This window comes from Cydia pomonella, chromosome 6, assembly GCF_033807575.1.
Source record: "Cydia pomonella isolate Wapato2018A chromosome 6, ilCydPomo1, whole genome shotgun sequence".
In the NCBI taxonomy this organism is placed as follows: Eukaryota; Metazoa; Arthropoda; class Insecta; order Lepidoptera; family Tortricidae; genus Cydia; species Cydia pomonella.
Genome location: NC_084708.1, coordinates 7,681,800 through 7,697,961, shown reverse-complemented (window position 1 = coordinate 7,697,961; position 16,162 = coordinate 7,681,800). Strand labels below are relative to the sequence as shown.

At 38.6% G+C, this 16,162-nt stretch overlaps 1 protein-coding gene across 1 annotated transcript; it reads left to right on the top strand.

Moving 5' to 3' along the window:
• The first annotated feature begins 732 nt into the window (after positions 1-732).
• Positions 733-12,889, top strand: LOC133518843 (SHC-transforming protein 1). Its single transcript, XM_061852585.1, has 8 exons — positions 733-1,139; positions 1,264-1,334; positions 1,676-2,074; positions 5,535-5,669; positions 7,035-7,135; positions 7,718-7,875; positions 8,999-9,121; positions 9,553-12,889. Exons 1-8 carry the CDS (start codon positions 1,044-1,046, stop codon positions 9,682-9,684), a joined length of 1,215 nt encoding a protein of 404 aa, XP_061708569.1. The 5' UTR covers positions 733-1,043; the 3' UTR covers positions 9,685-12,889.
• The last annotated feature ends 3,273 nt before the right edge of the window (positions 12,890-16,162 follow it).

The following is a 16,162-nucleotide window of genomic DNA, read 5'->3' as shown; positions in this document are numbered from 1 at the left end:
ACAGTACAGCGTCTACGGGCAGCGGCGGGATAGCTATGAAAGCAGTAATAGCTATGAATAGAAAAAACAAGGACTGTCTAAAATTTATAATCACCAACAACTAAAATTTGCATTTTTAATCTGCATGAGTCTCCGCCTGATAAAGCGATCTCAAAGCATCCTATAAGGTGTCTGTGAAACTAGCATCTCACTGTTTTATGAGAGTTCTAGAAGGACTCATCCGTACACAAAAACACATCGAGGTGTGCAAAATTTGTCTATGTAGTGTGTCGTCATTACAGATTGGATTTTGTATGTATGTGTGTGAGAAGTGCGACTGTGTGCACGTTTCCCCCCGCAAAAAATGGCAGAAAGATTTGTACTGTAAGATATCGCTTGGGCTCCTCCCTTCCGACGAAACACAAACATTAGACATCTCCCACATAACACAGTCATCATTATAAAACAATTTCATATACGTTTGACGTTTAAAATAACACTTGCACGGTCTGAGCTATCAAAAACGCTGCCAACTTAGCTTGATCTAACTTTATATATTGTCATCTCATTCCTTAATATGGCAATCAAAAGTGTCATCACACTATATACTCTTTGCATCACACTAGATAAACCACGAAATGAATTACCGCTTTAAAACGGTTAGCCAACATAACGCGCCTAAATGATTCAATGTATGCGTCTTAGTACTGTTGGATATGTCTTTCCTCCCTTTTCAATGATTGATTTTGCTTATCTGTAGCTGGTTATGAATTCTGTCAAAAAAGTTGTAACTTTTGTGATTGTGTGGAATTTATTTTTTAAACACAATTGTTAAATTGTACAATGATTCGCACGCTTTCGCAAAAATTGAACATAGCAATTTCCTAATAAAGTATTGAATTATAATCGTTATGCGTGAGCTGTTTCGCCAGCGACAAGTGCAGCGCCGTCTGTGAATTAATGATTTGAATCATAATGAAAGCGTATTTAAAATAACTTAGAGTAGGCGAAGTGTGAAGAGAGTTTGTTGTGACTGGTGTTAGTGTTTTGAAATTGTGTTGGAGATGGCGGACAACGGGGCGTTTGTGGCCAAGCCGGTCCGTGGTTGGATCCACCCGGACTCTGTGCTAGCGAGCGACGGTATAACATATGCGGTCAGGGTAAGAAACTACGACATTCCTAGCGCACCTCGAACAATGCGATCACAACAGGAAGTCCCCTGTGACGCAAATATGTCTTAAGTTATGCACATTCTAAATTAATAGGCTTGTGTATATTTTGCAGTACATTGGCTGCATGGAGGTGCTGACTTCTATGAAAAAGCTGGATTTTGAGACTAGATCTCAAGTAGCAAAGTAAGTAACTCAAGTTTTGGCTATTTAGATGTTAATTTTAAAAACAGTTTATTCAACATTGCTTGTAAAATCAGTAACAGGAAAATTGTTGAATTATTACTTAATAATTATAATAAACATAGTGTCGGACCAAGATAAGTTGGCAGCGATTTTGACAGCCCAGACAGAGCAAGTGTTATTTTAAACATCAAACATCTATGAGTTGATGTTTACTTAACACTTGCACAGGCTAGACTATCAAAATCGCTGCCAACTTAGCTTAGTCTGACTCTACTTTGTTTTTATTTATCATAATAGAAATTAAATTCACATGATAAATACATAAACCCATATATTCACAGAGAATGCATAGCCCGAGTTTGTGCAGCAGCAGGCTTAAGATCAGCAGACAAAAAGCGCCGAGTCGGCCAAGCTGCAGCTCGAGCTTTAGCGGCAAAGCCCCGCATGGCTCATTCTGGAGCCAATGTTGCCCTCACCATCTCATCGAAAGCCATAACTCTAGCAGCACTTGAAGGCCACGAGACAGTAGCCCGACATGACATGCCAAGAGTGTCATTTGCGTCTGGCGGTGACGCAGACTCTTTAGACTTTGTAGCATATGTAGCTAAATCAGCACCACCTTCAGAATGGAGAGCATGCTATGTGTTAGAATGTGGAGGGAGACTAGCACAGGATGTCATTGCTACCATTGGACAAGCTTTTGAACTCCGCTTCAAGGAATTTTTAACAAAACCTTCCTCGTAAGTAAAACCTTTATATATTCTGTTCTTTAACCTAAAACTGGTGGCCATTGATTTTCTGCCTTTTGTTAGTTGTAGCTCATTTAAGCAAGGTGGAATTTCCTATGTCAACATACAACATACTTGAAAAGTCCAAAATAGATAGTGGAATATGCACAAAAACTTGTACCGGGGGTCTCAGGAGGTTGCAACTTTAATGTGTGAGTAGATTGTTTATGGCCTTCTAATTCATAGCAAATGGTTTTTTTAAATACTACATTGGTGGCAAACAAACATACAGCCTGCCTGATAGCCAACCCTAAACCCCCCCCCCCCCCCCTCGTTCTGCTCTGGCAGCCTTACTCACTGGCAGGAACACAACACTATTTGATGGGTCTAGTGTTATTTGGCTGCGGTTTTCTGTAAGGTTGCGGTACTTCCCCAGTTGGGCTCTGCTCTAGATCTGGAATGACATCCGCTGTGCTGTGCCCTACCACACAAAGCGAGATGACATTCACAATGCCCATACCTCTCTTTTGGACATGGTTTAAGGACGTACCCGGGTCCAAATAACCCGGAAGGAATTACACCTTTTCTGTCAAAGTTATACAAAAAATAACATATAATTTTAAATTTTTTCCTCAAATGAGATCACCATATTAGAAATTCCACAAATATGATAAAGGTAATTGTACCCCTTTTAAAATTGTTGCCAAATCAATACATCAAACATACACAATGTTTGCTAAGCTGATTCACTGCACAGATAAAGCTATCAATTAACTGGTCTGCTGTGTACATAAATTAGGATGACTCATACCTTGTTGCTTTTATACTAAATTCAATGGCCCTTGCATTTTGCATATTTTTATTGCATTCATTTAGTGTTTTGTTAATACAGTTTGAACTTTATTATTACTGTACAAGGTGCAGTTTTCAATAACACTTAGCCTTGCATTGCATTGACTTGAGAAAGCTGATTTGGTAATATACATGTAGTAGCAATATATTTTATGAGTTTTAATAACATATATGGGCAAGACAACTCAATTAACATACATTATTAAGGTTTGCTAGGTGCCCTATTGTTGGTGTTTAACAAGGTTGATTCCTAATTGAAACTTTATTGCAGTGACGCCTTATTAGCTAACAACAATATGTAACCTTGGCCTTAAAATCGATATTATGACCTCGCGTAAGGGTTCATTTAGACAGTGCGAGAACTTACATGCGAGTTTCGTTACATTGCGGTATTTGATCGGTCGGCTGAATTGGATGTAACTTCAATAGTCCGCAATGTAACTAAAATCGGATGCGAGTTCCCGTTAGCGTGTAAATGAGCCCTAAGTCGTGCGACGTCATTAGGTTACTTTTTTGGAGCATATAGATAGCTCTGATCAAAAATGAAAATCTATGTACGTGTATCGTCGCCTAGTACCCATAGTACAAGCTTTGCTTAGTTTGGGGCTAGGTCAATTTGTGTAAGTTTATCCCCAAATATTTATTAAGATCGTACAAACAGCACCCATATTTGATCAATGTATCCTGCCAGTTCTCACTTATGGAGCTGAAACCTTCACCAAGGACATATTACATAAGTTGAGCGTTGTCCAATCCAATGGACGCTAGTGAGAAAACTGGCTGGGATCACATTGAGAGACCGTAAAACGAATGAATGGCTGAGACAGCAGAACAAGGTCACCGATGTTGTAAAACGCGTAGCCAGATTGAAGTGAGAATGGGCTGGTCATATAGCACGAAAAACAGATTCGTGCAGTAAACGACTACTCGAGTGAGCGACCATGGGGGGAGGAACGTCTTCAAAGTAGGCCCCAGATACGTTGGGATGACGACATCAAAAGGACTGCGGGGAAGAAGTGGCTCCAGGCCGCAGAGAACCGTGATGAGTGGCATAAAATGAAGGAGGCCTACACCCGAAGGATAGAGAAGGGCTATAGAGAGAGATTTATTATTTATTTATTTGTTTTGGCGTAGAGTGAGGTGTTCAAAATTTATAATTTTGATTGCTAGAGTTGCTAAACTATTAGCTAGATTGTCTATCAAAAGAAAAAAAATTAAACAGTGGATGTTTGATAAATATGTCAGTCAATGGATGACTATGTTGTAAGTACTTAGAATTGTTCTAATGGGCAATGAAATGATGTCATCTAATAACTGTTCCTAGAACTATTATATCTTATCTACTATGTTCCCATTATAATATAAACACAAAGAGGTTACTTGCCTATGCTCCTTCAGGAAATTCATTCATATCTACTCGTACAATGTACAGTCAAGTGTAAAAATCTGGTTGCATACAACTTACTCAAAAATATGTCCATATTTTTACACTTGACTGTAAATAATGTTGTATAATACTAGTTTAGATAAAACCATAGTGCCGTCAAGTAAATAAAACTGTTTTATTAGGCGGATCCACACAGAGCGAGCATACGCGCGAGGCAATTTCCTCACGCACAAACCGGCCAGTAGACTTGCCTCGGACGAGGCGGCGCCGGCGCACTCGGGCGAGGTAAACGCACGCGCCGCCTCTGCCGAGGCATGTCTACTGGACGGTTTGTGCGTGAGGAAATTGCCTCGCGAAACGAATGAGCTTATTAGGGAAGTATTGCTCTTTTATTTTAAGGCTTGAAAAATATTCAAGCCGATAAGTGAAAAGCGATTAGAAATATATATATTTTTTTCTTGCATACAAGTTTCTCTTAGATAAAGAGTCCACTGGTAATGTAAACAGTCAGCTATTAAAATATGATTTTAATAACTTAGTATCTACTTTTACACACATATGTATTAGAAAGTGGGTCATCACCAGTGTCTTAATTGCCGCCAATAGAACAGATACAAAAAAAAGCACTGAAATGATGATATCTGAACTTAATGAGGCAAAAACATGTTACTCGAAGTAATGCCTTTATTACGGTACATCTATGGCACTGGGTTATTAACTTATTAACTATAATCAAAAATACATTGATTAAGATGTCGTGATTCGAATTTGACAGGTAAACTAGATGGCGCTGTACAGCTCAATACATTTTGCGGTAACTCTGATTGTCAAAAGTTAACGTTGGACAATAGGGAGCGTGCATGAACTGTAGGAGGCAGCACAGAGCTGTCAGATTTTTGGCGCGAGGCGTAAATGTAATGTTTTTTGTTCCGATGTAGCCCACAAGATGGCAGAACCTACTATGCACAAGAAAACACGTGACGTGTACATGTGCATGTTTATGGTTCCGATTGATGCTGTCACAAGATGGCAGACCCTCCAACGCGCACGGTCCCTATTCAGTGACCGCAAAACATATGGCGCCGCACAGCGCCATCTGTTTTGGATGTCAAACTAAGGGACACGTGTTTTTCTTAGACTTTACCTCTGTATTAAAATCAATTCTCTTTGCTATAATACTTGATTAGTCTGATGCGACCTTGACACCGACTGTGCCCTTACTCTTGTTCACAGCCTGAACCTAAACGGCTCTCGGCCGCTAGAGGACCGCGACTACTACAACGACATGCCGGACAAGATGCCGCCGGAACCGCCGTCCCACCGCCACCCGCCGCCGCCGCCGCTGCAACCCATTCCGCCAATGTCCTCGTAAGATAACAATTATAGCCCTTTCATTTAATTTACCTGAGGGCCTCGATCGCAATCATAAATCATTTATTTTCTTGGTAAAACTTAAATTACATACAGAAGTATATATATATTACAAAAAAAAAGACTAAGACATATTGACATTGTTTACCACGAAATGGGCTCGCCTCAGCAAAGGTTAGCGATAATCTTCCGGCGAGACCATTTGCGATCGTAGCCCACAAATGGTCTCGCCGGTACTACAATCAAAAATACATGATGATGGTACACGTAGGTGTATGACAGAAATTACAGATTATCTAAAACGCTATGCCGTACAAGGTATTAATAAATAACAATTTAAAAATTACAACAGTTTAAGTATAAAACACATGAAATTGCCGTGAAAACATTACAAATATTTAAATAGAAACATGCAACATAAATAAATAAGACGATCGTACGCTCAGAGCGTCAGGAGCGTGCACGCTCGACGCTGACACCACTAATGTGTGTGAATGTCATAACGAGAGTTCCGTGGCCGATGCATTAGTGTAAGGCCTGAGTGGACGCTCGGAGCGGAGCGTTCGGCGGGGCGTGCAGCGGGGCGGGCGAGCGTGAGATAGAGCGTCCAGCGAGTGGCCTCAGTGCACGCTCACCGCTCGTGTGAATCGGTCGCATTCACCATGGCATCGACGTCGGACGACATTCTTGATTTCTTTTTAGAAGAGACTTCATGGCTCAAAATGTTTCGTTTTTCTACAAAGCAAGGTCCTAGTGTCGTAGTGAAGCAAAGAAGACGGTTTGGAGAATTTCCCACTTTATACGAAACCTTAAGAAGCAATGGATTAAAAGTGAAAATAAATACTTTAATTTACCTTCCATTTATTTAAACAGTCTATTTTTATAATGATAGCCAAAATGCTGGTTTATATTGTATTTCAATAACTATTTGTTTGCACGACATGACTGCACGCTCTTATCGCCGCTGCAAATCACAAACAGGTTTGAACCTCTCCGCGACGCCCCGCTCGACGCCGCATTGCCCGCAAACTTGCCCGCTCGGCATTCGCTTTGAGCAGCGTCGACTCAGGACACCAGTATGAGTTTCATTTGTTTAACATGCACGCCCCGCCCCGCTGCACGCCCGACTCGAGCGTCCACTCAGGCCTTACACTTAGACGTTTCAGTTTGTGACATTTTCACTGAGCAAGACATTAATACCTTTTCAAGACGGAATGTTACGTGACCGCTTCTCCATACAAATATAGTCCTCATTTTCTTTTCTGGATATTGACTTTATGGAAAAAAAGGAAAATGGCGAAATGTTTGTATGGCGAAGCGGTCATCCACCGTCCTCTTCATCCTATTTGAAATATGTTAAAGGTGCGAGGAGAGCGTCCGGCACTACGTGAACCAGACGCCGCCGCCGCGCACGCCCCCGACGGCGCTGCTCCCCAACCATCACACCGATATTTTTGACATGCGTAAGTACCCGCTAAACACATCGTAATACATAAACACCTTTTTAATTTTAAGCTATACATTACCAGTAAGGCGACACTCCTCCTTTCGGTCATTCTTGGCTCCGTTCGGCTGAGCATTGCTCCGAGCAAATTATTAGGGTTGGCACAACTTAACGTCCCTATGCGTGCACGACCACAGATAATGACTTGAATTTCGACAACCCTAAAGAGCCGAAAGGGATAGTACCCTGCATTAGAAAGGGACAGCATGATTCGTCCCTGAATCGCTGGCAAACTTCGGTTTTGTAGGAAGTCTCATTTCTGTACGGTAGTACTATTATTTATTCTGTGACATTACTCAAAAACTATCCAAATATGCATGGGAATTTCTAAATAGATGAAAGTCACATTATAAGCTTCTTCAGTATAGAATACGACCACCGAAATCCCTGAATACCTATTCACGGTCCTTATTTGATTAAGTTTAAATTGTGAACGCGCAGTTTATTCTGTTATTTGACATCTTAAAAACAAACAAACAACAACCAGATTGTTAACACATTCTGTGACCAATTAACGATACATGGATACTGCGTATTCCAGAGCCGTTCACCGCGGCGCCAGTAACGTCGCCGGCGACCACCTCGGCGACGGGCAGCTCGCCGGCGGAGCCCGAGCCGCTGTCCGCCGCCGAGCAGGCCGCCCTACTGGCGCGCGAGCCGTGGTTCCACGGGCCCATAGCACGGAGCACTGCTGAAAAGGTACCTGGAGTTAACCTAAATAACTTTAGTTAGAGCTTAACATTTGAAAATAAATGAAAAATAGAATACACACCTTGGGTTTGACTTGCGACATCGGGATACTAACCCGCCATTATAAAAAAAAGTACTGAGACTTTACTCATATCCTTCTATTCATCTTTGGGTGGCGCATAGCGACATCTATCGTAACAATATTACACTTTAGACACGTAGGCTAACGAAACCACAATGTTTGTAAGGTTGGTATTCCATCTGTCTAATGTGTATTTGCGTCTCACATTTTACTTAATGAGAGAGTGAGACGCAATGCACATTGGACAAAGAAATTGGACGGGTGGAATACCACCCTAAACCGCATAATGTAAAATTTTTTTTGAAATTTTACGGTCTTATTCAGGTTCTGGTGCAATATATCCTGGATAACCTATATATTATAATTTTTTTTAGAACAAATAACTATCATGTTATGCAATGTAGTTTGGTTTCGTCAGGATGCCTATGACTACTAGCGACCTCTGTTGACGATTATTTTATTTGTTGGCGCCGTCTACTGCAGTGGATTCTCGGTAATCTTGCACTTCGGTGGTCCGGTACATCCAGTAATCTGACACTAAACTAGTACAGTTTTTGTTGTGAATAATTTGATTTGTAGTCGAAATGTGTTTCATGAATCATTTTTACTTCAAGAACGACAGAAAGTGCTCGATTTAGAATGAATTAAAGCATTTATTTCGGACACAAAAACATCCATATTATGTTAGTAATAACTTATATTAGGTGTCTTAATAGAAAATATAATTAGAATTTACATGTGAGGACATCTAGTGAGTGAGCATAGAGCATCCTCTCAGCGATCACCTTGAGGAGAGTGTTGGTATTGCCCCGCGCGCGCTCACGCAGGGACGCCACCCGTTTACGCAGCACGGCTTGGAAACAGTAGGTTTTCCACGCGGCGAACATTCCTGACGCGTTGCAGCGCCAGCCATCTGAAGGCGTCATTGTACTGGTTTAGAACCTCTTGTTTTTTTTCTGTTTACTAATCTTGAAAAAAAAAACCAAGTACTTGCATGAATATCTCCAACTCCATCAAGCGCTAAATCTATAAGTACAATAATGTATACAGCTGGTGACGGCGGACGGCGAGTTCCTGGTGCGGGAGTCGGCGGGCAGCGCGGGGCAGTTCGTGCTCACCGGCGCCCGCCGCGGCGCGCACAAGCATCTGCTGCTCGTCGACCCCAACGGCGTGGTGAGCCATGCTGCTGCCCGTACTATACTTTGCATTCATTTAACAGTGCGGTCGCACTGAGATTACGTAATTGGTTAAATAGCGCTTTTGATCGATCATGTTAAGATGTTTACTATTCTCGTACTAGATGTCGCTAGTGGTAGTCGTCAATGATATTAGTCCCACCGACATTATTCCGCCGAATCTTCGGCTAGAAGATTGTCTCTTATGAAACTAGAGTTCATTTTGTTACGGTCATAAGCGCATTGGAATATGCCTAAAATAAACACGATTTTAATTTGATTATTTAGCGGCAGAAGTAGGAGTTCCTTGGTTTCGTACTAGATGGCGCTAGTGGTCATCAATAACGAGAAGCTTGCTCTGAAAAGTCCTTTTTTTTTCGTTTTTAAGTTAACGAAGTTTTTGTCTATGAATAATGACAACGATTTCAGGTGCGAACAAAAGACCGCGTGTTCGAGAGCGTGCCGCACCTGATCAAGTACCACTGCGCCAACGAGCTGCCCATCGTGTCGGCCGACTCGGCGCTGCTGCTGCGCCGCCCCGTGCCGCGCGCCGGGCCCTGAGGCCGCGCGCCGGGCCCTGAGGCCGCGCGCCGGGCCCTGAGGCCGCGCGCCGGGCCCTGAGGCCGCGCGCCGGGCCCTGAGGCCGCGCGCCGGGCCCTGAGGCCGCGCGCCGGGCCCTGAGGCCGCGCGCCGGGCCCTGAGGCCGCGCGCCGGGCCCTGAAGCCGCGCGCGCTGCCCGACCACCGGCTCCACGTGAGACTGCACCTCCCACCCGATGCCCGACGAGAGGGAACTACTCAACAATGTAAACGTCTCAATATTTACTATGAAAAGTCTTCTGCAGTCGGGTTCAAATCACCTCGATGCTTACACCAGACGTTAACTAATAACAGATACTCAGACGCGTAAAGTAGCGCAGTTTTGACAACGGATGTAGATGACATTAGGTTGTTATTCCATATGTCCAATAACTTGGTCTAATATGTATTTGCGTCTCACATTTTGCTTAATGAGAGAGTGAGACGCAATGCACATTGGACAAAGAAATAACACCCTTATGTAGTTGTCATGCGATAACGATTGACAATTCGGTTACCAAAAGAACGTACGCCGCAGTACTTCACGCATTTAGTATTATATTTATGCGCAAGGTGAAGACTGTAGCTTTGTATACATGTTTAATTTAAGTCGTGTGACTAAATAAAAACCAAAGGCAAGAAAATAATAAATGCTGTCAATCTTCATACTAGTAGCGCCATCTACAACCTAAATGAACCACATGACGGAGATTGAACACCATTATTTATTTGTCTTTAGTAAAATTAAGTACACATTTTTTATTATGACAAAAGCGCCTAACATCTATTTCCAGCTGTTAGCTGTTGAAGTCGATTACATATAGGGATTGCAAACCGGATTGATTTTCAATCCGGCCGGATCCGGCCGGATTTTGGCCATAACCCGGCCGGATCCGGCCGGACCGGATCCGGTTTGGTATAGGGATATCAAAATTAATTAAATGATATATTTTTCTAGTTTTTTGCGTAATACGTATTCCTAAATCTATAATTTGAAGTTAATAAATAACTTCTTAACAATAAAATAACTCTTAGTAGTAAAAAGTGTGACCTTGTCAATATCACTTAAAAACCCAAATATGAAATCGGTCATTTATTATATATAACCATTCACAAGTGCTCAAATTTTCGTTTACAATTATAAATTTGATTAGTTTCCAATGCCCGTAATGGGATGTGAGGTGGGAATTGGAACTCCTTGAAATGACAAGTTTTCGTGACTGTTCCTTGATTGAATTCTTTGTAACGTTGACATTCATTCTAGTAAGAAAATAAGATATTTTACTATTAACCAAAATGATATTAAATTTTCCCTAATTTTTTGCCCAAGAAAGTAGTAGTCTGTATGATTTAAAAAAATTACCTTTTTTTTATTTACAGAAAAGTATATTGGTCAAATTATAGGGAATGGAACATGACACGACGATCTCATGCGAAAAATAATAGAGTATAGGATTGAAATCCATCGAGGAAAGGGACTCCTTAAGAAAAGTTACTTGGATCAAATAAAGAATTGGCCAGACGTAGAGTAGCATGTACCATTAAGGAAATTGCATAAGATTGGATGAAATTGTAAATACAAAAGATTCTCTCTCAAATTTGAATAGAAAATAAACAATATTTTATCATTATATATATAAAATCGAAGTAAACTAAAGATTATCAAAGTTATCATTTCATTTCATACATTCATTTTAAGTACAAACTTACAATCTTATATTCATTCACACATGTAACACATATTCTTTAGCCCAGCTCTAGTCGGTTGAGTACCGCCGACTTAATCCTGCTCATTTGTTTACTTTTAATCTCCTATCACAACATTATTACACTCTTTTCTTCTCTTTAGCATAAATTACAAATGCCTTCCATGGCATCTCCATTGTTTAATTTTTCCTTCTATTACAGTATTTATGTAATCGTCGTATCGTGCCACCAACATGAAAGGCAACTTCTGTTCCCAGTCATCGTCATAATAAATATATTTTTATTTAACTAAATTTAAACTTTTTCATTCGTTTTATGCTCTGTTCAATTTCATACCTCTCATCCGTCGCCTTTTCCTCATCTAAACCGCACAGTGCGTGCTGTATTTAAGCGTTTTTTTTTATTTGACCGGATCCGGTCCGGATCCGGTGATTTTTACCGGATCCGGTGGCTCCTGAAAAGTGACGGATCCGGCCGGATTACCGGATCCGCCGGACCGGATTGCAATCCCTAATTACATACAAAACGCTTTGTTATTTAACGAATCGTCCTAATGCAAGCATAAAGCATATAATTTACGAATACATTACATAGTATTGTAATATGATCATGTTTCCGCAACTACGACTATTTTGCGTGAGAGGTACATTACATATACATGCTACTAGTATGTATGGGGACTTATGTCAAAATTTAAAAGCAGTCGTAGTCATTACGGACAACTTTTACACGAAAAATATTACACTGAGAGTTAAAAATTTATAAAATGATCTGCAAATGTATGATATGAATTTTAAAGTTAATTTAAATCGTCATACTTTATTTAGGTACTAATTTACTAATGTGTCAGTGCATGGAAGCTGCACTGATTTATTCCAAATAAATTTTACAAGTAAGTTTATACAAAAAGTCCTACGTTATAATTAAAAGTTAAGACTAAAGTGGAGGACCCGCGCGAAATCTCCTTTTCATACAAACGTAGTCCTCATTTTCCTCTCTCGATATTAAATTTATTGAAAATATTTTATACAATATGTTGTAAATTGAACACAGCTAGGTCCTACGTTTGATTTTTTTTTTCGAATTTTTACTATAATCAAAAAATCTAATAAAGTCTTAAGTAGGGACATAACTATTGTTAATATACATCAAATTATGTAAAATATTTTCCGTAACGTCAATACCCAGAGAGGAAAATGGGGACTACGTTTGTATGGAGAAGCGGCCGTCCCCTTTCCTGTTAATATATGAATAAAAAATTGAGATGCGAATATATTATTGACGCCGAATGGTGCGCTAAGTAAATTAAAGGATAAAATTTACATGTATTTCAAATTGGGATTTTACACGTCACGTCAGGTTAATTACTATCGGACGTTGTTTTAGCACATATTTACAGTCATTTAATTTTAATACTAGAAGTCAGCGTTGTTACCTAAAAGCTGTCTAAATTATATTTGTCAAGATTATTCTGTAATTTATTTGTTTTTTTTTTTTTTTTTTTTTTTTTATCTTGCATGTTAAAAATGTCCTTATCCTTATATGTAATAGTTGCACAAAAATAATGTTTAAGTAAAACATTATTTTTGTGCAACTATTACATATAGTAGTTCAGTGAAACATACTAGATGTCGCTAGTGACAACTCATGTCGAAGGATCGCAACATGAACTATATTTTATTTATCCATATATTTTAGCTTCTTTATGCTTCCTAAAATATTTAGGGAAGTAAAACTATGTGTGCATGAATTGTTTTATTCTAATATGAATGCCACTTTAGAGAGAAAGAAGGAATACCCGCGCGTGATATCTGCGCTCTAAGTATTTGTATTAGAAATAATATATGGAATGTACTTTTCATACTTTTATTATTAATAAAACAATTATTTGCAACTCGTACATGTCTTTATCAATGGCCTTGATTGTCGAAGAAGAACGTTGGTAAAGTGTTGCCAGTAACATTTTGGCCATAGACGAAATTAAAATAAACATTACTTTTTGGTCTTGTACAGTATTTGATTGATTGTATTAAAAACTAATTATGTAATGCACCTACTTTAGAATAAAAATATACAATTCTAGCTCACTGTTACGTCACTATACCCCGTTTTTTTTTCAGTTCAGAAATTTTATTTTTTATTTAAGAATCAGTCTTTTACACTAGAAAGGCCATGTCTGGATAAGCTCAATGAATCTGCCCCCAGCGAGTTTTGGCTAATTTGTTCATCATGTGGCTTTATATTATTAGCAAGTATGCAAAATATCAGCCCCCCAAATGTTATAGATTTTGGTAAAAATATAAATATAATTGCTACTAATATAAATCCATATCATCAATAAAAAAATACAAGCCAAAACTCGCTGGGACAGATTCACTTAGCTTATCCAGGCATGGCCTTTTCCTTAAAACTAGACTTACAGTTTCCTTAATGAAAATATTTTATTAAACACTCACTCGCTCACTTTGTTTTATGGAGAAACTTTATTAAGTTTCTACGGAGTAAAACAGAAGTATTTGTGCAAATAAATACAAAAAAAAAATCAGTGCATTGTGAATTTATAGCCTCGATTACTCAAAAGTAGTGGTATCTTTTTTCCTCCAAAATTAAATCTAAGTATCTATGCACTGAATTGTAGTGTCGCTTACATATTATTCTACCGCAATATTAGATATCATAACAACCATAGCATTTCGGAAGAAAAAGTTTATTACCACAACTTTTGAGGCTCGCAAATTTCTAATCTTTAAAAAACGGGGTGTAGATGGCGCGTTATTACACATTATTGTGCGATTGTAACTAGGTGTTGTGCAATATAGAATATAATCAACTCTGAAAATATCATAAGTACAATAATTACTTTATCCTAGATATTAATTCAGTATGCTTTAGGCTTTGAAATGTAATTGACTTGTGTTTGAATTTTACGTATTTACTTCGACAATATTAGTAAACAGACCCTTTGAGATGAACAGTACCCCTAGTGTAAATAAATTCGATTTCGAAACGTGACGTCTCATTTTGTATTGGATTTAGAAAAAGTGCGCCAAGCTTGACGTTTTGGAAACTCAAAATCCTATACAAAATGAGACTTAACGCAAACGCGTTCGTCACGTTATGATGTCGATCAAATTTACACTAGGGGTACAGGATCTTTAATTCTTCGTCATGTTTTATATGTTAAATGTCATTATGAAATTTATCTGTTGTAATCTAATGAAATCTTCATATTTTGCTCGATGATTGTTATTCCCTTTAATCGCCATTCGCTCTCTCGTTTTATTTTTATTAAATATATATATTTTTGTATGTTATTTTTAATGTTGGTCATTTAAGTGAGCGTGTTTACCAAACATACACAGCAATAAGTTGGGTCGATGTTATATGATTAATTAATATTATATTTTAACGAAAATATACAACATAGGTGCTATGAAGGCTTACTTAAAATGTTCAATGTGAACGTAGTTTTAAGTTTTATACTGGAGACCGGAGACAAGAAAGGAGAAAAAGAAACTGTTAATCTCTATACAAATTATATATGGTTAGTGGTTGATGGCGCCATTTAAGAAGTAAAACGCAACATAGTTTTCATTCCTCATGCTCTGAAAGAGGGTCATTATTGTTCTGTGAGGTGTGCTGAAAGTGATACGTTTCTGCACTAGAGCATTTTACTTTCCATGTGCGAGTTTTTTTATTTTTTTTACGATAATCTATTGAGATTTGGTTTTAAATGGATGTTTTATACAATTACCATTATGATATTTAACTCCCCATTCCATAAATAACGATACGTTTACCTAAATTGTTAATTGTACGTACCCTCAGAAATATTATGAAAGTTTATACTTGGGCATGTTTTTTTTAAACACATATTTTTTACTTTTCTCGTATTTGAAATGAAAAGTAGGGTGCTTAACTTGGGTGAAGGGCATCATTTCATCCCTTGGTTAACAATCCACTATTAAATTTTAACACCTTCAGAAAGCAGCAATCCATGTGTTTTTACTCGGAGACCCATCTCAGTGACGCCAACGCCATCTGTACTACGTACCTACCATCAACATGACTGTATGGAACAACTTTAAACTTACTTGTCTGTTTATACGTATAAGTATAGTTGTACAGTCAGCATCAAATACTTTGTAGCAACCAAAGTAGCCAAATAGTTCGGTACACCATATATTTAGTATGGTGTACAGAACTATTTGGCCACTTTGACTGCTACAAAGTATTTGACGCTGACTGTACATAAACCATCACACTACTATTGTATTATGTAGTTAATTATTTAAGAATATTGTAAAACCTTTTCCATTTGAAGTGATAAAATGTGTCATTCGCAATGCTTTAAACGAATTCTTCTCTAAGTTTTTATAAATATGATTATTATCATAAACTTCTTTATCCCTTTTCAATATTTAGTAAGTTTATAAAATTAAATATATTGTATTATTACCAGCGCACGAAGATTAGCTCGGAGAATTTTTTGGCTTCACATAAATTAAGTATATGTGAGATATATGAATGTGATTGAATAAATAACTCGTTAAACCGTCTTAGTTTTGTTATTTCTGCGCAAGAAAAGCATCAACGTAAGGGGGCGTATATTAATTACGTGAGGGTTTCAGGGGAGGGGTCAAGCCGAATCTCACTAAACCTCACGTGGGGGAGTGGGGAGGTTTTGGTAAAAGCTAGTGTAAAAGTTTTATAATCTAAAAATTCGAAAATACTTAGATAATCGAAAACTTTAC

Coding starts and splice junctions, on each gene's coding strand:
- LOC133518843 (XM_061852585.1), top strand. CDS start 1,044: ATGGCGGACAACGGGGCGTTTGTGGCCAAGCCGGTCCGTGGTTGGATC. Junction 1,140..1,263: donor GTATAACATATGCGGTCAGG/GTAAGAAACTAC, acceptor TATATTTTGCAG/TACATTGGCTGCATGGAGGT. Junction 9,122..9,552: donor TCGTCGACCCCAACGGCGTG/GTGAGCCATGCT, acceptor CAACGATTTCAG/GTGCGAACAAAAGACCGCGT.